This window comes from Genypterus blacodes, unplaced genomic scaffold, assembly GCF_046128005.1.
Source record: "Genypterus blacodes isolate CSIRO-AG114 ecotype Tasmania unplaced genomic scaffold, CSIRO-AGI_Gbla_v1 ptg000021l_1, whole genome shotgun sequence".
NCBI lineage: Eukaryota > Metazoa > Chordata > Actinopteri > Ophidiiformes > Ophidiidae > Genypterus > Genypterus blacodes.
Window position 1 is genome coordinate 5,171,729 of NW_027466834.1, and position 23,950 is coordinate 5,195,678.

At 44.5% G+C, this 23,950-nt stretch overlaps 1 protein-coding gene across 1 annotated transcript in view; it reads right to left on the reverse strand.

Annotated features, from left to right (window-relative positions):
* Positions 1–6,363: 6,363 nt before the first annotated feature.
* LOC142991724 (voltage-dependent calcium channel subunit alpha-2/delta-1) overlaps positions 6,364–23,950 on the reverse strand; it is a 48,511-nt gene continuing 30,924 nt past the window's right edge. Inside the window, exons 19-38 of the mRNA XM_076141810.1 lie at positions 21,474–21,545; positions 21,192–21,263; positions 20,946–21,007; positions 20,600–20,676; positions 17,780–17,840; positions 17,604–17,698; positions 16,519–16,600; positions 15,844–15,906; positions 15,116–15,219; positions 14,541–14,630; positions 14,360–14,427; positions 14,215–14,253; positions 13,873–13,944; positions 12,520–12,672; positions 12,014–12,066; positions 11,667–11,722; positions 11,442–11,571; positions 10,630–10,742; positions 9,616–9,698; positions 6,364–7,937 (exon numbers count right to left, since the gene is read on the reverse strand). Coding sequence (XP_075997925.1) covers positions 7,827–7,937; positions 9,616–9,698; positions 10,630–10,742; positions 11,442–11,571; positions 11,667–11,722; positions 12,014–12,066; positions 12,520–12,672; positions 13,873–13,944; positions 14,215–14,253; positions 14,360–14,427; positions 14,541–14,630; positions 15,116–15,219; positions 15,844–15,906; positions 16,519–16,600; positions 17,604–17,698; positions 17,780–17,840; positions 20,600–20,676; positions 20,946–21,007; positions 21,192–21,263; positions 21,474–21,545 — 1,656 coding nt within the window. The 3' untranslated portion in view covers positions 6,364–7,826. The remainder of the gene's footprint in view (positions 7,938–9,615; positions 9,699–10,629; positions 10,743–11,441; positions 11,572–11,666; positions 11,723–12,013; positions 12,067–12,519; positions 12,673–13,872; positions 13,945–14,214; positions 14,254–14,359; positions 14,428–14,540; positions 14,631–15,115; positions 15,220–15,843; positions 15,907–16,518; positions 16,601–17,603; positions 17,699–17,779; positions 17,841–20,599; positions 20,677–20,945; positions 21,008–21,191; positions 21,264–21,473; positions 21,546–23,950) is intronic.

Genomic DNA, 23,950 nt, shown 5'->3' on the forward strand with positions numbered 1-23,950 from the left:
GCATTTCCTCTCCATATGGCTCCCTGTGGGGCAAAGAGTAAACACAAACCCCATTAGGTGGCGTGCAGTGCGGCCCCCGAGCGTTGCTGCTCCCTGTTATTTTCCTTAAATGCACAACATGTGCGCCGAACAACACAGAGTAGACGCATAAACACGTAGGAGACGGCAGACCTCAGCTACATCTCCTCTCTGATCCAATGACTAATCCTCTTGTGGCTTCCTGAGAGAACCACAGAGTCATTCGCAATAATAAACAATCACCCGTGAGTCAGATACTTTCACTGTGGCGGCAAGTCTCCGTCTCTCTCTCTCTCTCCTTTCACATACAAACACATCCACATCTGACAAAGCAGCGTGCGTGTCAGGCTAGCATATGCTCACATCTCACAAACACACACACACGCAAACATGCGCAATGCTGCTGCTGCTGCCGCTGCATGTACGCAACCAGCAGCAGACCCGAGCTTGACCTTCACCAGGTTTTGTGAGCTCGCGACCAGAAAGCCCCTCATCACCTCCGTCTCATTAGTGACTCGCCCCAGCAAGAATCCAGTGGGTGTTTTTCACTGCGTCTGAGAGCCAGAGCGTCTTAGGAAAAGATGGAAATCAGAGAGAGCCAGTAGCTGCGCTGTTTTGCTCGCAGCAGTGCCGTCACCATTCAAGACTCCTCACATCTGTGGCTGGTTATTGGTAGAAACTTATATCTTCATGCAGCTGGTAATGGATGGAGCTGATAGGAGTTAGAAGAAGAGCAATGTGAGAAAGCAGGACGTTGAACAATATTGTGAGTGTTGTGGTACAGGCAGGTGTGTGTGTGTGTGTGTGTGTGTGTGTGTGTGTGTGTGTGCGCGCGTGTGTGTGTGTTTGGTGTGTTTGGTGAGCCGTGTGTCGTTTCCTTCTTTGTCCACACGAGGCGAGGATTCAGTTCTCATCTGCAGCAAATTAGTTGGGACTCTTTGCTCTTTGCGACCTTTTAATCATCTCACCCTCTCTTCCACCCTAGAGTCCAGCCTCATGACCTGACGCAGAAATGATGGAGCGGAATGGAAAAAGAGCAGAAGAAGAAGAAGACGTGAGATGATAGGGGCGGTGGGAACGGTGGCTTCAGTCTGACCTCTGAAGTGATAAGGGAGAAGGAGTTAAATTGCTGGGTGCGTAAGCTCAGGTATTTCACTCTAATGATTAAAGGGTTCTTTGTGTGTGTGTGTGTGTGTGTGAGTGTGTGGGCGTGTGTGTCTTAATGATGACAGTGGTGGGCCCAGTCCTTGTAAACACAGATCCTAGGTCAAAAGATCCTTCCTTTAAAACAAACACGCACTTCCTGTTGTCAGTGCGATTGTAGTCACTGCTCGTAATTGAGATGTGCTGAGTTACATGGAATACAAATAAACACACACACACACGCACACACACACACACATACACACTCTGTCCCCCCAAAACCAGACTAAAAACAACAAACTGTATGGTGTTAAATAGACTTTCTGATTTGAGTCACTAACATCCTCCCAAAAATAGCTTCTGAGGGCCATATCAGATACACAGTTACATTCTTGAAATGTCATTGATTTGCTCTTCATCCGCGATCGACTGCAGCTGCATCACCATATTGATCCCGGAGAGTGAGAGCATTGATTTGGTTGGGCCGTAATGTGATAGAAAATAGGATTTATTAGAGAAAGGGAGAAAGTTTGGCGTTGGAGTTTTCTGGAGTTTGATTTCACCAGAGCAACTCCCCTCGCTCGGCCTTCTGTCCGTCCCCTCTCCTGTGTTTATGGGTAGTCGATGTGAACATTTGAGACAGACGTGGGACAGAATGTCTCCGGCCAGTTTGTATATCCACACAAACCATAACTGTTTAAACGGCACATCCTTCAGAGCGGAACGCATGAATGCTTCATACAAACACATCAAGATCGCACAAGGGGGTTTCGACAGCAATCTTCTGTCACTCACAAGCGCGCAACATGGGCACGCAGAAATACACACACACACACACACACACACACAAATAGGTCATGTTTACATACACAACCTGTGTTGCAAAGCGAACGCTATTTCGCACTATTGTCTGGCTTTCAGATAAAGATGTTTATTTGTGAAACAACTTTCCTGAGGGCTGCGGTTTATACTTGTGCTGATCCTTTGGGATCTTAAATGTGAATTTGAATCAACGCCCGACTTTAGGTGAAGCTGTAACACTGGTCTGGTGTATGTGTGTGTGTGTGTGTGTGTGTGCGTGTGTGGGTGTGTGTGTGTGTGTGTGTGTGTGTGTGTGTGTGTGTTGGACAAGATTCAAAGTAAGTGTTGCGAAATCGCTCCAACGGGTGATTGGGCAAAACCTAATGTTTCTCCAGCAAATTTCACACATCAGTCATTGCTATTGAGGAGCGATCACATGACCTCCGCATCCAGCCAAGGTAGGAAACACAAACCCTGCCGATGAAGAGGAGGAGGTCTTAAGATAGTGCCTGGTGCCTGAACCTGTGTTTCCTCATTTCATACACATCTGTTAACAGTCAGCTTGTGTTGTCTGCCGCTCGCTGCTAATTTACCCCCCTCCCCCGACCCGTGTGTGACTTACGCAGCACGGCGGAGACGCACAGGAGAAGACGGAGGAGGGCAAAGAAAAGAGGGCAAATGAGCTGCAGGTACATACAGTATAATGAGTGTGTGGATGGTGAACACAGCGTCGAGACAGGAGGGAGCCAAAACATGTGGCCTGTGGGTCTCCAGAGCCCACCTGAGTGATTCACCAGGCACACACACACAGGTAACTTAAAGACACACACACATGCAGAGACCAGTTAGTTAACTCTGTTGCTTCTCTCACGCCACACACTCCTTCGCAGACCACCTTCACAGCAAAGTTAGCAGCAGGGACCTTACTCACTGCAAAGTCTGCAGCTATAAGCAGGTGACTCACACACACACACACACAAGACTCTCCCTCTCTCTCTTTCTCTCGCTCTCTCTCTCGCTCTGTCATTTGGGTTACATGAGCCTAATGCGTAAGCGATCAGGAAGAATTTACAGCTCTTGTGTTTCATGTGATTTCTCAGCCTTAACAAGCCTTAACAAAGCCCGATCCCTTGTAGGGGTATGACACACTCCTTAACCCTGGCACCCCTCCAACCCTCCTGCCAATCTTACACCTCATGTTACCAGTTAATGTATGTTAGGCCCCATTCTAAATACAGGGGGGGATCCACAAATCAAGCCCAATCTGGGGTTGGAATGGAATGTGTCCTGTTGAGACTCTTCACCTGGACGGAGTTTTGCTGAGTTACACCTGCCAATCAGAAAGAGCATGTATACACACACACACACAAACACACACACACACGCACAGTACCCCAGCATTCCTCCTGCACACAGAGAGGGAGAAAGAGGGAGAAAGAGGGTGAAAGAGAGAGAGAGAGAGAGAGAGAGAGAGAGAGAGAAAAAAAACAAAGGTAGTGAGAACAGATAAGTGTGTGGTCATGTTTATAGGTTTGGAAAAGCCACTGGCATTTCCTGATAAGCTTTGCCAAATGTGTGTTTAGTGTTCTTTGTCTTCTCTCTCTCTCTCGCTCTCTCTCTCTCTCTCTCTCTCTCTCTCTCTCTCTCTCTCTCTTTCTCTCTTACCGGGCCTGTGTATAAATAACATTGTGCAGCAGATACGTTTTGTCGTTCAGGTTTGTTTTGGCACGTTCCCTTGCCAGATGGGCGGAGACGGGGGGGGGGGCTTTGTCCGTCAGATCATGTGCCAGAATGTGTGCGAACAATAACAGGAAAATATCAGAAGCCGATTTGTTATCCTTTCCTGTAATTAACAACTTATTGGACACTAACTATGTCGCCACATACCAAACCAATATGGAGGCAAATTGTGGTTTAAACACATAAATAAGATCTAGGAGATTTATCAGCAAGTGCTATTTTAAGCGGAAACCGTGAAAAAAGTGAGTGAAAAAAGTGTGTTATACTGAAAAACATACATTGCTATAAGTCAGGTAGCAGCAACGCACAATTCATACGAGCGGTTGAGGTTTTTACGTCACTTCAGAGCCTTTGAGACCCTCGTGGCTTCGTCCTGATGTGTTTTACGCTGATCTCTACACTGACGCTTCTTGAGCCAATTAAAGAAAACCCTGCAGTTCATGTCAGCCACATTATGGTAACCAGATTCAGGGGGAAGTTTACTCAGACTCGGGGTTGATTGCCCCAGAGCAGCGTGACCCAGAGGCTGTTGACGTGGGTTTGGACTGGATTTTGCGTCACTGTGTAAATCAACACATCAGAGTCGGAATCGATGATCCAAAAATAGCACGTGTTGGTATAAATACACACAACAGGATGTTCTATCAACCCAATGTTCATGAACTTTTTGAGGGTGGGGGGTTTACCAAAGTTCCCCGAAGTCAACGGAGGCTCTAATTTTGTTCAAAGTTACGGGTCATGTTGCTGATATCATATCAATCTGGCCGGTGTCACGGCCCTCAATTACTGTTGTGGATCCGGTTGCTCAGAGGCTTTGACTTCACCAGTGCGTCATTCTGCTCCTGTTCTGAGGGAGCAAGACTGGAAAAACTATTCCTCCCTGGTGGACTTCACACTGAAGGAGGTCAAGATTGTTTAGTTTTAGAAATTTGTGTATTGAATCGCTGGAGGGGCGGGGAGCACGAGGAGGAGGAAGAGGAGGAGGTGGAGGAGGGGGTCGGGGGAGTGGAGTTATGTGCTGCTGAAGCAGAAAAAAAAAAAAAAAAGTTCAAGCTGTTTTTGGAAAGTTTTCTACTGAGGAGGTTAAAAAGCAATCATAAAATAGAATTTACTTGTTACTCCTATGAAAATACCTCTGTGCATGAGTCATTGTTCTGTTTGACATTACAACAATAACAGTGCAATATGGCAACAACCTTTTCAATGAACACCAAACAGTTTAAAGGGCGGATTTTAAACTAACTTTGAGTTTTATCCAATTCTCTAAACCCCTTTTTTGGAAAGGAAAAATGAAGGCGAAGACATCAAAATGTCCAAAACTTGAAATTCAGCTCAGTTGTGCTCTTATTGCAGTTCTTTGTTACTCCAGACGAATATCAGACAACAATCGTTCGTACAAATTGAAAGGAGATGGAGAAATCGTTTCTCTCTCTGCGTCTGTAACTCCTTAAGCTCGGCATGTTAAAGGCTACGACCTCATCCAAGTTTACAGGGCTATCCTGTTACACCCCCCCACCCTGCTTATGGCCCTATAAGACACTTACCAAGACCTCCCAGTCTGACACATCTCCAAGAACAACAAACGTCTTTCCACTCCACACTTAAACCTGCCGCCTTATTGATTCTTAGATTACCATCAGATAAACAAAACACCATCTAGTAAAAGCACACATGCGTACATACATATAATATTATGTAACACACACACACACACGCCTGGCACCATTAGGGCGGCAGGGTGCAGGAATGCCTGTGTCGATTATGTTGCTAGAGGCACCACTAAATTAGAAACACTGGGATGAGACCACAGTCTGAACTAAAGGGGACACACTTTGCCGTGCTTTGTCATTATGGCCCAGCCTTTCATCCTGAGCTCCTTCAGACTCCCTGTCAGTACCCAGAGATGTGTGGTATGTGTATGTTTGGTAAGAGTGTTTATAGGCCAGGAGGAAGGAAGAGAAAGACCTGAGCAAACAGGAAATAGTTCATGGATATTTTAAAAGAATGATTTGCTCATGGATGATGCGATTGCAATTTGAACCCCACGGCCTCAATTATTTTCATCATGCAAGGTGGAGGAGATATATGTTCACCCACACACACCCACACACACCCACAGAGCAGAGCAGACGCAGGATGAAGCTGAATAAAGAGAAGCACCTGAGCTCATAACAATACAACACTTTTATTGTGAATATATTATATTTGCACAATAATCAACACCATGTTATAAACATTTTTTCTTTTCTCTTTTTCTCTTTTATACAGTAAATATTAGTGTACAAATGTATACAAAATGTTTTTTTTTTCAAGCTAGTCAAGTTCCACAAAAGAGTAATTCATGTACAGTATTAAAGCACAATCAGATATTGGAGGGACACGCACATGCCTGCACATCGACACGCGACCCCCGGGGTAAAACACAAGTCAGCACGTGACTCTGATAGACTGGCATAACCTGGACACTCAACACCGGCAGGTCGCCATGGAGACATGCCGGGGAGAACTCGTCTGTAATCGTAAACATTGATGAAACGTAACGCTCAAACAAACAGGAGTCATGCACTGTGCTGTGATTCTTATGATTATTAAACTAAGGCGACGGAAAAATTATGATTGGTGGACGGCGGCATCAAAGCCCCCCCTCCCCCTCCCCCCCGGCAGGCCTCCATGACGACCAGGGGCACAGACAGCATTCAAACACGGAACAAGCTCATCCAATGACACTGCAGCGTTTCAGCACTGAGCCCTCAGTGTTGGCTTCACAGCACTTACAGAGCAACACAAGGAGGAAACAAGCATAAGCAAGAGGAAATAAACAACAAACAAACAAACAGTCATTTTGATATGCTGATCTCATTCACAAGTCGCCTTGGCTCCTGAGTCTGGTGATCCGGAAAGGGAACAGAAACAGGACTAGAAAGAAGAAAGTTGTTCGGGTCGGATTCACAAACGGGGAAACTCCGGCTCCCAAATCGAAATCAACATTTTGTTTTTCTACCGTCGCCTGAGCCACGTAAAACTGGAATTAACTGCAGCAGAGGTGGCCCGGCTCACAACATACAATATGACCACGTGGGCATATAAGCATAGAAGCACACACACCATAAGAGCACAACTCTGATGCTTCATTCAAATGTCAGACTGATCGAGCTACTATGTAGGCACTGGGAATTATGTGCATCAAATCAGAGACAACCAAAGCTGCAAACATGTCAAGGTTTTGAATTTTCTAATTGGCTTCCATTTAAACGGCTCTTTGATCTCGGTGCTGACCCTCAGTCGCAGGCTCCCTGTCATCAAGGTATCGCTAAATTGCACCCTGCGCCTGAAGTAGTGATTTTCCCCTGAAACTGAAGACTTTTCTCAAACTCACCTGTCGATTTTGAAAGGTACTTACTGTGTCTATCTGGTCCTGTATGGAGCTTTGGTGTCAGAGTATCGGTGTTGTCTTTAGCTCTTTACTGAGCTCATGCGGCTACAATACAACACCTAGCTAGTCACTAAATGTCAGTTGATTCTGAGTACAAAAAAAACAAACAACACTCCAAAAGTGATTTTTCCATATTGACACTGGTTGCTTATATGAACAATGAATACAGCATCATGATTCATACACAATATATATATCATAAGCAACAATTTAAATGAACAACTACACAAATCAGTGCTGTCAGTGAACGTACAGTCTTTGAATAATATTTCGTTGGCATAGTGAGACGACTTCAGATAAACCAATCAGAGAGGACGATGAGGCAGAATTAAAGGGTTTGGTTAGCTCTTACTCTTGCACCATAGGATAGTATTAAGACGTACGTCAGAGAACTGAAGTGGAGCGCAGAGGAATGTGTTTGTGTTTCTGGAAAAGTGACGAGGCGGCAATGAATGAGCACCCTTTGGCATCGGAGAATGAGAACCTCATAAATACTGGCAGTAAATTCACAAATTGGGGATGTTGGTGACAAAACGTGCTGACACAGCAAAAATTAAAGAAGAAAACAAAAAGTCAGGTTGGCAAATATTCGGTGTGTGTCCTGAACGGGGATGACGTGTGTCTTCTGGGCTCTTCTTCTGAAATGAGATGGTGACGTGTGTGTGTGTGAATGTGAATGTGTGTGTAGGGGTCATGAGAGTTGTAAGGATGTGATGAGCCACAGCAGCAGAACTTGGAGCCCGAGCATTGGCCAGACGTGTGGGCTCAGGCTGGTCCCACCTCCGCAATCAGAATCATCCTCCTGTTGGACACACCAGTGGTCACTCAGTTAGGTACAAGCGAAGGCCAGTCAATTCTTTCTCCACTTCCAATTTTAGCTATGATTATTAAGATTCACCATGCATCAACTAACTACAAACTACCCATCTTATTGCATCGTATTGCTTTGTACTGGATAGACACGAGCTGATCTGTGTTTGATGGGAGTATTCAGGAAATCCGCGCCCGCTCTGAAGCCTTTGGCGAGAGAGCGGGGGAGTTGTCTACGCTCAAAGGGCAGGAAACCCATGCGGAGCTTCCTCTGTTTACCCCCGTGACAAAATGGACCGGCTCAGACACAAACCGGTCTTCCTATGAGGAGCCGAGCCAAGAGCGATGGACCAGATGGGAAGAGGAAAAGGGCTGAGGCTTTACTTTTACTCCGTTCATCGACTTCCTCGGCCATTCCAGCCCGTCTCTTCACTTCCCAGTCCACTCTCTCTTCCATTAGTGGCCTGTTGTGTGTGTGTGATCTATGCCTTAACAACACAATGAAAGGCTGAGTTCACCAAGATATGGAATTTCTTCTGCCCAAAATATTTTGACATCTTATTAAAGTGTTCAAAGCCGAGTAGTGACGCCGTCCTCTCACGCCTCATCCCTCTACCACGCTCCATTGTTTTATCGGTTTTGCTCTAACGTACTATGCATGAACTTCTGTGGAATTTTTCACTTTTTTTTCTCAGTAAAGCAGAATAGTGCACCGCATTCACAAAATGACATGGGAATGATTTGGGAAAGAAAGAAAGAAGGCAAGAAAGAAACCCACATATGCTTTGCATGACTTCTGAACCAAATCGAAACGCAATGCTACAGAAAATACTGTGGCTGCCAGTGCGTTTTCATGTCGTTTTGTGGTTTTACTATTGTGTGTATTGTGTTTGGCTATGATGTTGAATCGATCAAACACCTTGTTCTGCTCTGCTTCTGTTGGGCTTAAAACAGGTATAAAGGTAAATCACTACATCATGTATTCTAACTTCACATCAGTTTGTTTGATTTTTACAGTGGAATACTGTCAATTAGTTAATGAATACTTTGGACCAGCTAGAGTGAGCAATCACATCATTATATTTAGTTATTTTAGGGTAGAACTATCTGTGAAACTCTTAAATTTAACTTTGACCTAAACTTTAAACTTATCTTAAACTTTAATTTTAATGACCAAACCATTTCTGAAAAGAGCTGTAGGTGTTATTGGGCTCATTTGCAGTGTTGTGTACTTGGAAAGGGAACAGTCCAGTTGGTGGTCTGCAGGCTCAGATGGGTGATTAATGGTGTGATGTGGTGACACTAACCCTGAGTTCAGCACCAGCATCAACAGAAGAGATGCGGGCCTCAACCCAGAACCTTTGCTGGTCGGACACAGGGGCTCATCCTACCGTGACGGACAAGTGCAGCAGCCAGCAACCACACAGAATGAGTGGGAAAAGAAGAAATAAAGACAGAAATAAAGAGAGGAAAGCAAGTCAATAAAAAACATGCAAAATTCATAAAAAAACAAATGTGGGTAAATAAAATCAGATGAATAAAGAAGAGGAGAGGAGGAAGTTGGCGATGCTGAGGATTTGCGCTGGAAGCTTTGGCTCTGATGAAGACCAGACAGGACAGATAGATGCCAATTGTGAAGCCGCACACACACATGTGGGGCCGAGACTTACGTCTTCATTGTTGTCAAAACACACGTCTGGTCCTTTCCGGTATCTGGGGTTCTGAGCCAGCTCACATGGATCGGGGCCTTCAGCTGCAGGGACACACTCAGGAAAACGTGTTTTACACTCCCCGGCGCACATTTAAAGCTTTTAATAGACGTAATTAAATGATAAGGTGACTTAATTTCAATCACCAGCCTTGGCCTAAATTCTGTAATTTTCCATCTCCAAATAAGTGTGTGTGTGTGTGTGTGTGTGTGTGCGTGTGTGCGTGATGACGGCACATTAATCAATTTTACTGATATTCAATTAGTAACCAAGAGAGATTAAATTAAAAAAAGAAGGCAGTAAGTTTAGGTGATAGTTTATGAGGTCAATTGAAAAGCGTCATATATCAAAAAAACATGATTAATTGCAGTCATTTGGTCTTGGCCTTAGCAAAAAAAAAGCCCTGCTAATGTAAACACAGTATTCTTAGCAAGACAGTTATATTTATCTTCATTACATTACAGTAGCACGTGGGTGCACAGCGTGTGTGTACAGTTGCCTGCGTGTTGTGTGTGTGTGTGTGTGTGGGAGGATGTTCTCATTAGCAAACTGAAGGCCTCTTTTGTGACCCCCTTGTGACCGCCCATGATGACACCTTAACTGTTACACCAGCAGGAAGCTCAATTCGAGACACATCTGCCAAACAGATTGTCTTTGTGCACATATGTATAACACACACGCACTCAAGCACACACACACACAAAACACACGCATCTGGGCCGTAATGCAGCCTCGATGAATTTAGAGGGAAAGAGGACTAATCTGGGGAGTAACACGAGAGCGGGTTTCATATGCTGTGCATCTGGTTTACTGATCACCTATGAACACTCTGGAGGACCTGCTGCAGACTCCTCAGGCCCGCGTCCTTGTGTTCAGACTTTAAAGCTCCGGCCTCATTTCAGAGAAGACTTGAAGGAAGACGAAGGAAGTGTTTCTCTGTGTTTTGCTCTTTTTAAGAGCTGAGGAAAAGGATACAGGGTTGTTCGGCCTGCCGCAGCGGTCTGGGGTCGCACGACAAACACGTCGCTTTGGCATCAGTGATTAGAAACACTAGATTGGTGTTCGGCAGCTTCTCGGCACGATACATCCTGAAAAAATAGACACACATATAAGAAAATCAGTAAATATTCCTGTATCATAACACGCCTGGGATGTGCGGCGAGCAGCTGCAATGAGAGCAGCGATAAATCCCACACCAGAGCACTTTTACATAAGTACATGTTATATACAGTGCATACACGTGGGTGAAGTTAATCACATGTACACAAGTACTTTTTTATGGCCGTCATTAAAGTTTCTGTGTCCACAGTCGTTAACGTGGGGGAGTAAAGCAGCAGGCACGTGGGGCTCATAAGGCTCAGCCCAGTCTCTCTGTATTTCACAGTCTAAACAGCTCGAGTTGACACAAAAGGAGTCTCGAGTGAAGTAAATCAACGGCGCGTGAATGTTTGTATCAATGGGTCTGAATCGGAGCCAGGAGCTGAGGGAGGAAAAACAGACGCAGGCGCTCCGCCGCTTCCTGCTGTAACGCTGCTTTCTGACACATCAAGGTAATCCGCGTCTGATCAGAGGAGCTCGTCGCAAAACAGCTGCCCCAGATCAGGCTGGAGAAGCGAGACGAGCCAGGAAACTAACAAGATCAACCACCAATCCCGGGAGACCAATAAACACAAGGATGCGCGCTCGTCCAGGGGGATGAGAGGTGGAAACTTTTGTTTTTCAGGGCGCTACACGTGTACAGTGTGAACATGCACAGAAATGTACAACAGGGGGAAGAGTGCAGGTACCTGGAGCAGTTCCCACAGTCCAGAACACCTGCGTAGGATCTCTCGTCATTGTCGAAGAAATACTGAGTCTGCTCAGTGATGCAGCTCTCCTTAAACATGTTCACCGATATGTCTTCTTCTGCTGATTCCACTGGAAAAAAGCCAAGTGTTTGATGTTTTGCAAACGCCTAAGTCAGGTGATATGTATCCAAACACTGTATTCCCATCACAGCTTGTGTTGCTCACCTGCTTGGAGAAGGTTGGGGAACATGAGACCAAACAAGAGCTGCTGAAGTATCGACCTGGCCAGAGAGGAGACGAGACGAGACGGGCAGAATGAGTCACTGAGGATGAGTCAACAGACCTAACTGCTTTCACTCCTTTACATTCAGCTACCAAACGTTGCTTCATAACAGACACACACATCTGCGCGAGGAGCGAGTCATTGCTGATGTGAACACTATGGGATCTATTAGTTGTGTTGCTTAGACTGCAGCTGCACGGTGCTTCACTAAGTGATGCTTTCATGTTGTATAACTGCTCTTATCTGACATACGCCATCCTCATACAGTAGAACAAACACACACACTCACCAGGCAGCACTGGAGGCCCACCAGCCAATACTGAGCAGATCTGCTATGGTAGGCTGGAGAGAGAGAGCAGAAACAGTCATATTTAGTATGTAGGGAGGAGTTAAAAGGCTTTGATTTGTACTTTGTTTGACACATCTGGTGATTTTGAGGAGTCAATAACTGCGCCAGAATCAATATGTTTGTCTGATGGTCGTAATTATTGTTTGTTACTCTGTTCAGAGCAAGTATAATGGCGAGAACAATCAAAGCAGAAACACAAATTAATTTCCTTATGTTTCCCTTCAGCTTCAGTCAGGAGCTATTTTTTGATTTCACAATATTCTCACAGCTGCTGACCAAAGGGATGATGACATCGCACAACCAGTAGAGTTAAAAAAGATGCAGTCTGTTGCTTGATCAGTATTACATAACAAACCCTGTAATACAGAAGACATCCAGTGCAACACATGTTATGCTGTGAGGTATAATGACGCATGAAAAGCAGCATGTAACGCTGAGTGTCTGACCACATAGACTGAGCGAAGGCCTGAGGCTGACTTGCTGTCCTTCTCTGGGTCGCACACAGACTGGTAGTCATACGTCTTGTTGAAGGAGTACAGGGACGTGTTGACCAAGTTGATCATCAGCACAGGGTCCACCTCGCCAAAGAACTGACCTATCTAGACACACACACACACACACACATGCACACGCACACACACACACACACACACACACACACAGATTGGAGACAGTTGGAGAGTATCGAAATCTTGGAAGGAGCATCTGTGAAAAAGCTATTAAACAGTAAATCAAATTTGGGATGAAAATTGTGATGGAAATTATTTTCAAACAGCCACAAGATGGACAGGGACATTGATTGGACATTAAGGCTTCACTTTCTGATTAGCTACTTAGATAGAAAGCCTTCTCACTGGCCCACTGCAGTCAGCCGTAAAGCTTCTGCCAAAACTCCTCACTTGGATTTGAGTTTGTAACTTCGATGTCTCACTCAGTGTAGGAAGTTTGAGTGCTTAACGAAAATCTTGTCCAGGTATTTGCAAACCAATTCTACAAATACAACTCTCTTCTTTGGGTATGCAAAAGTTATTCACACACCCAAATCTTTTCCATGAATTTGCTCTTTTTTACAGACATAAGTAGGTCTTGAAAAGTAATCAAATTTGAATGGGGCATTGGGCTTTTAGACTACTGTGACCACTGAAGACTCACAGAAGACTATAGAGTAGCAATAACGTAACGTAATTGTTTTCCAGCTGTAGAAAATAGGTCAAACTCCCGCGAGGCACCAAAAGTATGATGCGATGTGAAAAAGAGATATTAGGGTGCTTATACAAAGGCTTGAAGTTCATAAACTGTATTCCAGACATCACAAAAGCAGAATGGGTCAAAGTTCAAATCACAGATGTCCTGATGGACGTGGTGTTTCCACACCCGCTGTATATCCTCCCTCTGACACGCAGCGCCTGTAACAGTGAAGTTATCACAGTGGAGATGACTTCTCGCGCACACTGGGGAATCGCTTCTCTTTTGCTAACACGACCAACTGAAACCCAACAAAATCTCCCCTTTGATCGTCCTCTTCCAGCGGCCGGCGGTTTACTGGAAACCCAAAAGTACCGCTATGGAGCCAACGGGCCGCGCTCATAACTCAGCTGAGTCACGGGCCCTTTATCTGACCTCTGTGGCCATGATGGATTGATGTGACAAAGGCTCTAACCCAGGTATGGAGTGAGGTAGAGCAAGAAGGAAACATGAATGCAGGCGACGAACACGTTACAAAGGATACTTTGTAAGATACTGCACATGTGATAGATTGAATCGTGACAAGTTGAAGAGGATTTTTGATGGTAACTCACCAGGTTAATGTACTCGTCCTGGTTGGACATCAGAAGAAAACCTCCGTCATCCAGGATCACACAGTCTACATGCTGCAGCATAAACAGGAGAAACAGTTCCAAAATGCAGCAAATCCAGTATTTCAAAATAAACAAAGTATTCGATCACAACACTGGCATAAGGTTTAATTTGTTGCAGCTGGTGCAGCTATTCAAGGGCTAAAAAGACATTATACGTATGTGGTGTTAGAAAAGTACCAAGCCTATAACTTAAGTAACCTGTAAATATAACCAATACACAATTACACAAACATACATATACATTTCAGTTTAATCATTATAATTCCAAAATGTGTGCTTCACCTTGTCATTCCTCAGACAGCCACAGATCTCATCTTTGCACTGAAAGGAGCAAAAATCAAATAAGACTAAATGTTTCCCTGGCAGCTAATCATCAAGTGTGTTAGTGTGTCGAGTGCGTCCAGCGGCAAACTCCTACATTACTCACATTAACTTTCAGTGTTGCATTCATAAAACTGTTCATCCAGAACGTAACGTTGAGCTTCACTCCAACCACTGTAAAACAAAGCGAAGTACAGGAACACATGCAGCTTCAGTTAACATCTAGCGAGTGTTTATGGACGTCCTGAGACGCCGGATGCTGTCTGACCGTGAGCGAGAGACCTGACCTGCTGGTTTGAGCTTGACTTCATCCACGGTAACATCCACTGATTTGCTCACCAGAATGCCTGACTCAGCACTGGGCTCCCTGCTTTCTGCTGTAATGGCAGAGGGGGGGGGGGGGGGTGGGGGGACAACAACCACAGCAATTTCACTAAGATGATGAAATCATTCTTAAGTGCAGTATATTGGAATAGGCGCAGCCCTTAGAGGGGGATTCCATACATTTTTCGCTGCTTATGTCAACGGAGGGGAGTTCATAAAGCCAGTACATGTGTTAATCCAGTCAAGTGTAACTATAAATACAGATACGGCGCGCTCAAGATCTGGTCTGTTAGAAAGATCAGTGCAGATAACAGGAAGTATCAGGGCAGGAGAGAGGGAGGGAAGGAGGGAGGGAGGGAGGGAGGGATGGGATGAGCACGGTGGGAAAAGGAGCAGGGTAAAGGGAGCGATATCAGAGGCCTCGGGGTTGGGATGACGTCCAAAGACAGCTTATAGGATTAGCTCGGTGCCAGACCACACTGAAGATGCTCGTGAGTGCAAAAAAATCAAACGTAAGCAAACCTTCCCGGAAACTCACCGTTGAAAGGCGGAGCGGTGAAAATGTAAATCTCATTGTCAAGGGTCCTCTTATAGAAGCTGGACTCGTACGTCTCCAGGTTCTCCGTCCATTCTTCCCCGGCACTGAAAACAGGAACATGTGAACAAGCTCACAAAATGTGATGTATGGGCCACAATAGACTCGAAACACAGAGAGAATGGGTTTGAAGCAGATCTATGCAAACAATTAAGGTTGAAATCTACGGCCAAATGAGTCCACACCCAACTGATATACGATAAGGACATGAGTAACCGCAACAACTGACTATATTTCATGTTTTATAGCCAGAAGGAACAGGCATTCATCTTCAGTTGGAATGCTGTGTTCCGACCAGGAGGAAGCCCCAAGAGTAGTCGAGGCAAAAGCAGCAAGGAGGAAATTGAGGAAAATGAGGAAAATGAGCTTCCATTGGCTGCTTGATGTGTGGTTTTGACCCCTGTGTTCTACGCTGGTCTGGCAAGCTCTGGGGGTTCATTTGAAAGTGTCTAATCCTCCATGTTCTGGGTAATAACTCAGTGGAGCAGGTGTGAAAAGCGGCCAAAATAGCTCAACTCGAGTGGATTACAGTCCGTATCCATTTTCATCTCATCGCGTTCACGCTGGCAGATATCTGGGCAACACTTGCCGCGACGCTTTGCAACGCCAGAACGAACACTGACGAGCTATGACTGAAAGTGAAATGGAGACGGGGTGCGAGGGGAGAGTACCTTCTTGGATAGACTCGTGTGATTCCTCCATCTGTGGCTACGAACCTGGCCGCTATCCCGTCGCTGAGAACACCAAAGCAAAAACACAAAAATGCACCAGCCAATCAAACATCAAAGTCAATCACGCAGACGAATGGTGGGAAGTGTGTGTGAACTGGACGTTGCCTTATTGTGACATCGAGCTGCACACGACACAATTCATTTTGTCCCGAGTCTTGAATCTAAAGATATGCTGATGTTGAATACAAACCCCGCAGTGTGAGTGTAGTGTAGTGTAGTGTGTGCAGTCTGTGTTTGCCTGCATGTTTGTGGAGATTTCCGGTTGGAAAAATAAATATCTAAGCGCAAATTATTTCAGAAAAAGTGGTGCGTAACATAAAAGGAAACACACTGATGTAATTATTTCCGTTTTGTTTTGTCTTGACAAAGCTCCGTTTGGTCCGGTGCGATTTGCTTTCATGCTCAAATTATACTGACTGAAAAAAGAGTCTGTAAATGGAACGTGAAATAAGCACACACACTATGGCACCACCCAGCAGCACAGTATGCCTATTGTGTAACATGCACAGTTGTAACAGTGTCCAAGAAACACACTTTTGATTTTACAATAAAAACAAGATGAATCCTTTTCAGCGTGGCTCAGACCAGGTCCACGGTTTCTGGCTTCAAACTTACACAGTTTGTTCGGCCCAAAGTTTAACCAGTTCAGCCGTCAGCCCAGCGTCCAGGATTAGATGGCTCACTAGGGACACGTTACCTATAAACAACAAGACAACATACAGTGGACGTTACAATTTCCACAGTCTTTGATGGCGACATGAGTTATGATCGCTTACATTGGTCTAATGGCAGGGAAATTGAATGAGTAATGCCTTTGGATCACAAAAGGATGAACCCTGCGGTGCCTCTGAGCAAGTCACTTAATCAAGAATTGCCCCATTGGCTCTCTGTTACTGGCTAAGGTAGCTGCACTGGTCAGCCAGACTCTTCGTGGTGAACGCTGTTTAACTGCATGAACATGAAGTCAGGGTCTGAGAATGAGCAGACGCCTACAGCCAAATGTTTTCCCCGGATAGATCAGGGAAAGAAAATAGAGTTGATCTCGTGGCGCTTGTTGGGAAACCGTCCAGCAGTGAAACATGTTTCTCTAAGGTCCCTCTGAGTGACCATCAGACAGCAGGAAGCGCTTTGTAAAGGACTGGCTGCTGTGAGAGCGATCATACCATGACAGTGAGTTCAGTCAAACACATATATGAAAGAGTACATTTACTTCAACTGTATTTCAATATGGCGCCCCCTTGGTGTTGCTCTGCTAACCACACGGCGATACAAACGCATCAAACAACATTAACGTGTAGGCAAGCAACTTGACCTTGGCCAACATTGATGAAAGAAACAGGATCCATTAGTGAGATGGTGGTAATTCATACGAGCGGTGAGATCCATTAGATGATGACAACTCAACCATTGTGAGTCACTGCAGCATGACAACATCAGGCTTCTAGGAATCTCAGTCGATCGCGCTGATATCACCCTGCTGAGACCATAACAATCTGATGACCAAAGTCGCGCTCTGACCTTCAAAGGCCGCCCGTCGTGTGACTAATGCCTACACTTTTACACTCATTACCCCAATCATGGAAATTGCAAATGATATCGATTGAGGTCACCTTGATGGATCTGTGGTAGTAGAAAACTGATACACAGCCGCCTGACATCAGTGCATAAGCGTGTGAGAGTGAAGTGAAACAATGACTCACATGCATCTGGAGTGTTCCTATCAATGTACAGGGTAAAGTCGAGGAGAAACTGCGTGTTGTTTTTGAGTGGCAGCTTCAGCTCTTTGCAGTATTCCCTGAGGAAACAGCATCAGTCAGTGTCAATCTCAAGCTCGTTTGTTCCCGTGTAGCCAAAACGGTTCATGTCGATAACTCACCTGGGAGCAATGAAGGTGTAACCAAACTCATCAAACTTCTCCACTTGTATGGTTTCCAAGGCTTTAGGAAAAAACAAAACATGTGCTTTAGGCCCAGAGATTATAAAACCACAGACGACACAGTGCATTGTGCTGCAAACCAACAATGAATTCACTCAACGTAATGAATCACAATGAGGTTTTGGTCGGTACAGCAATGCACAAGTAGATAACATCAACAGGCTTACACACCCGCACGCACGCACGCACGCACGCACGCACGCACGCACGCACGCACGCACGCACGCACGCACGCACGCACGCACGCACGCACGCACGCACGCACGCATGCTTGCTAGACATATCTATGAGGTGCTGGGTAAAGGTAGACAGTGAGGATGGAGGTACATGTGAGCAGCATAGGGGGGAAAATGATGTGAAAATGATAAATACTTGCCTTCTTGCCCTGTTGCGACCCCATAGACAAAAGAAGATGAGGGTAAAGAGATTATATAGCAGGAAAGATGAAGAACACATTATATATTACCTATGTGGAAAATTTTAAATACATTCCTGGGTTAATGACATAATGTGGAATAGGGATTAAAGTATTGAGTTCAGCATTCATCATGAAGAACATGATTGATCATAAAACATTTAACCAATTAGAATTGTGCATTACAAAGCTGAATAGTAATGAAAGCACTATCAACAGATGGAACAGACAACATGAATAGAGGGATTGTATGAACACGCTTATGGAAAAGGCACAACACATAATGAGCAAAGAGGGATGACAGACTGGGCCTGTCAGGCAACAACACGTCTAAAAACATCTTCACACTGCATTTGGCTCGCTGTTCTGTGCGTTTTTCATCGCTGGCGGCTCTGGATGTGATTCAAACACTTTCTGGTCTTTGTTATCTCATAAATGACAGCGCAGGCATCAATGACCATCATTCAGCGCTCTCTTTAAATGAAGACATCTTGCCCACTGCCATTAAAATATATTTTGTCGCGCTTCGCAATCTGCGAAAACAATTACGAATCCCTGGGTTTCAATGGGGTCATGGAAATCTGGTGCATGATGAAACAACGTCCTTCATATAAAATGTAACAGACAGATTCATTGTTCCTCCGTCTCTATAGACTGAGCTGGGCCACTTTCTTTCTAGTTGCATTGCATTCGACACCATGCTTCTTGTTTCTTCTTTTCTTTGTTCTTTCCTCTTCTTGAACACATAGACCAGGCTAATCTAATCCCGGTACCTCTCCCAAGAACACATCATACATGCTAAATGGATGAAGAATTAAAGTTACATCCATTACTGCCTTGGCTAGTGGACCATCCCTAACGTATCAGGAGCACAAGTGGCTGGAAGAAAAACACCTACTGCACAAAACGCAGCAAGATAGATCGAGGTATTGGTGGTCTGGCACCAGGGTGAAATTCTAGATGGCTGTGCAAAGAACTTTAGAGTCCCAAACTCCCTTTCGGAGCGCTCTGTGGCAGCCAGGCATGGTGTGCTACTTTCTTTAACAGGCCTGTAAACGTTTTGACAGCCTTTATGGCACACTGACAGACTCGTTATAGCCCAGAGAGAGTGACACGGGGCCTAAAAATTCACCCAAAATATCATCTGTCGGAATTACAACTCCATTAGCCATTGCTGCTTTATGGCGTCACATCAAAGTTATGAAAAATCGATTAACGCCAGATGGTTGTGTGCTTTTCTCCTGAGTACATTACTTGATCAAAGCTCTAAAACACCTAGGAATCTTTCCAAATTGGCATTACAGATTCATTCTCCACGGTTATTCCTTTCAATCTTGCAGGCGAGATATTCAAGCATCCATCCACATACATGTACACACCTCCTGTATGGAACATAATCGTGCAAAGACATGGACACAGATTAGAATTACTGCAGCTGTGTGACTAAGCAACAGAATGGTGACTACTTACCCCAAGACGAAGCTGTGGAGTTCCAAGTGTAAAAGCAGGACAGGTGGATACACAAAGTCAGAACAGCTTGAATCAAAATCAAGATGCAAAAGTTTGTGTGTGTGTGTGTGTGTGTGTGTGTGTGTGTGTGTGTGTGTGTGTGTGTGTGTGTGCGTGTGTGTGTGTGTGAGCTATGTCTTAAACTGATTTGGCCAAGCAGTGCAGAGTGCATTGTGAAGCCAGACTGCCTGGGAATCACAAATTAGAAACAGAGACAAAAATGAAATGATGAAATGAGAAAGTAGCCAAAAAAGAGAGATATTGGGATGAATAAAGAGAAAAAGATGGAAACAGCGAGAGACAGATTAAAGGAGGGGGAGTCTGTCTGCTGCATTTAACACTGTGAATACCTTTTGCATGGATTACAGGAAATGGATGGATTAGATAGAGAGAAGGAATCCAGCCACTGAAACATAGCAGACAGGGTGGGGAGCACGAAAAAAGAAAGAAGAAATTGATAATGAATATGGGAGGTAGAGGAGGTTTTGTCTTCTCTTAAGCCAAAGGGAGGGCCTAAGGAGAGGAGTTGAGCAAGAGAGATGTACTGTGGAGAAGATCAAAAACGCTCAGTGCCTGGGGAGGGATCTGGGAGAGGAAAAGCATGTGCAAGGGTGTGTGGGAGTGCAGGGCAACTGACCAGTGGGTTACACTACAAAAGAAGAGCGCCCTGGGGAGCCGCTGATGTGAGCAGCGAACACAAAGGAGCGGCTCCGGCCGGGAGCGAGCCGAGTAGCCCCGAGATACCAGCAAAGGAGGTATGCACGGGAGTTTGTTTTACGGCTACAATCTGCATGCCGCTGTCTGTGTGTCGGCGCGAGGGCGTGTGCGGTACTCACACATCACTTCAGTCATGTCATCCCCCAGTTTGGCTTGAATAAAGTGTTCGCTGTACTTAGGCAGCACGAGGGCCAGGCTGTGGGAGAGACAAGAGCATTACCAAAGAAAATGTCTTTTCTAAAATGTGATATCTAAATTGTATCTTAAAATACACAAATTAAGAAGCAATTTCTCGACTCAAGATTCCCACATTGATGCAAAAAGGAACGTTGTGATCTCATCAATCTAGTTCCCATCAGCCAAAGTGAGCCTGCACCTATTCCACGACATCATGCTGTGTGTTAGAAACGAGAGAGTGACCCCTGTTGGTTCATAGAGGATCCTTCACCCTGTTGTGTTGCTCACCTGTAATCTGTTCCATTGACTGGTGCCCACGTGTAGGTCCTGACCCCTCTGTCTATGTACCTCTGCCAGGGATACACACAGATACTCACATTCAACAATTGTTGTATGATGGATTGTATACATGTTTTTGAAACACTTGAGGACATGTCTTTTGCAATACAGCAGAAGACATGTGTGATTGAGACGTCTGGGAATGGATCATAACAAAGCAAAGTCCCTGCAGCTGGTTAAGCATGCAGGTCGTACCTCATCCAGAGTCTTCACAAGAGTATCAATGGTCTGTTCTCCTATCTCACCGTCGATCATCATATTCCTGATCTACACAGAGAGAGAGAGACCAATTGATGACTGTATTCATTGATCGGAATCTACTAATTGCACATGTTAAGTGTGTGTGTTTGTGTGTGTGTGTGTGTGTGTGTGTGTGTGTGTGTGTGTGTGTGTGTGTGTGTGTGTGTGTGTTTGTGTGTGTGTGTGTGTGTGTGTGTGTGCATGTGTGTGTGTGTAGGGGTTTTCCATTTTCCGTACCTCAACTTTGATGTCATTCTCCAGCTCGGCATCGAGGAAGTCTAGGGTGACGGGTTCCTGGAATTTAGGATTCTGGGGAAAAGAATTACAACTTTGACTTAAACTGTGACTCAGCCTCATGATAACAAACAAATTAGAGGAGAGCCTTTTACTGTAGGCTCATCCCAGTTTAGAGCACTTTATTCCAGCCATTGAACTGAAAGCAAATGTTATGTACGGTAATAACCAGCAATCAAATTGTTCTTTCTGAAGCAGGCTGGGTTGTTACAGTAAAGTGTTATAAAAGCTAGTGGAGCATTTTACACTGACATATTATTCAGAGATGGGCTCTTATAATAGCGTTGAAGGGAATACCACTCTGAATCTTCATGACTAAGTTCCATTAAATGACCATAGAGTGGAGTTACTACTTATATATTTGATCCAAATTTGACGATGAGTGCAAATCATTTCCTATAAGGCTTTCATTCATTTTCATTCTCGGTGTCAGAATGGGGGAAAAAAAGAGGGTAACATATGGTTGTTTCTTAATAACAAATCTGTGACACCAGCAACAGCCGAATCAGATTTGATGGAAAATGACACTGGACCCTATTAACGTCCTCTCTTAAAAACCCTATATGTCTGAGTGGGTTTACAGGCGTATAAAGTGGTAGCAGTAATATAGTGCTTCCATATAAAACAGCAGTACATGGAATCTGATACTCGTCTGTCCTCCACAGGGTTTGATCACTCTGTGGCTCTGAAGTACAAACCTTGAGGTTGTACAGTGAGAACACACTGGCGTTGATAAAGTGTCTCTGCATCATAGATTTTGTATTTACTTATTTTAATTTGTTCCTTTGATCGCAAAGTGTCTTGATGAATATAAAGAAGAAACAACTTTGTACCCCAGCGGGATCTTGCATGTTGTAATTTCAATTTACAGTGGCGACCAAACTGAGGCTTGATGGATTACGAAAGAGTACACGGATAAAGCAACAAAGCGATAAATGGTATAATCTATCAATTAAACTGGCACAGATTGAGTTCCTCACATATGATGCCGAGTGAAATAATGGAAACCAGTGAAGGAAGATGATGAAGATGAAGCATCTCAACATGAAAATGAGAAAAGAAAGAATGAAAGATCAAGCGGAACAACACTGGCAAGACAGAATAAAACATCAAACGCACAACAAAGACAAGGAGAATAGAAACGGCAAATAAAGGACGGTGAGAACAGGAAAGTCAAAGGACGTCACATGAGAGATGAGGGGTGAGGAAGAAAAGAAAGCAACAGGAAGAGAAAGAAAGAGAGAGAGAGAATTCAGAATGTCTGTGAGCCATCCAAATAAAACACAAGGCAAAGAATAATGAAGTAGAGAAAGAGTAGAGACGGGGAGGGAGAAGGGACACGTTCAAAGAGTCCAAGGTCATCATCAGTATTCACACAGTCCCTCTTTGGGCTGATCCAATCAGACACTGAGTGACGGCCAGTCCTCCCAGCCTGGCACATAAAGAGCCGGCACGACTGATGGAAAGGAAAATAATCCTGTCTCACTTGAATGCTACATTATACTCAGATAGTTCTGACAAGGACTCAGCGTGTGTGCGCACGTGCATGTGTGTGTGTGTGTATACTATGGCAGCGCAGCTAAGGATGCGCCAAAATGACCTTCCAGCTCTGTATTAAATTAAATGTGCAATCCGCTTTTACATTGCAGTGTAAGACGTTTGCCAAAGGCTGGAAATCTATAAGGGTGCACTCTGTGAAACTAACAACAAACATACATAATCCTTTAAAAATGCAGTTAGCATCGTGTAATGCGATTGTATAGACCATAATCCATTGATCTGGTCGAGAGGGGTCAGCTCACTCTCAGTTCCACCCCACTGCACAAACCTGGTGATAAATGTGCATACACACATGTAAAATCCCCAATATTACAAGGGAATGCAAGAGGATAATATAACATTTATGTACACACATTAAATTGTATGCATACAGTTTGTCACAGCAGGAGGTAAAATGGATAAAGGACAAATATTTCAAATCTTTCTCATAAATATCTACTAAAATTGGTCTAGGGGCAGCTAATTGACAAACTTATCTAATCTATTGAATCTATAGGACTACAATAGACACTGTAACACTACTACATGAGTATTTGAAACTAGTACTGCCATCTACCTCTATGTTTCTCACCTCGTGGAAGGTGGCCGCATACTTATTATTGATCCTGAGCTTTCTGTTATCGATCCTTTTCTACCAGGAAGATTATAGAGAGATGAACAGATGTCGCTTATTCCTTAAATTCCTTAACATAAGCATGAAATCTCTCTCCAATAACACCTAATGAACTACAAAATATAACTGATTAGATCCATGATTACGTCTTTGTATTAGACATTAGTTTGTGAAGATTGGTGTGTGTTTGTGTGTATTGCACTATAAATGGCTTAATTGGGGCAAGGTACTCACAAAGTTTCATAAC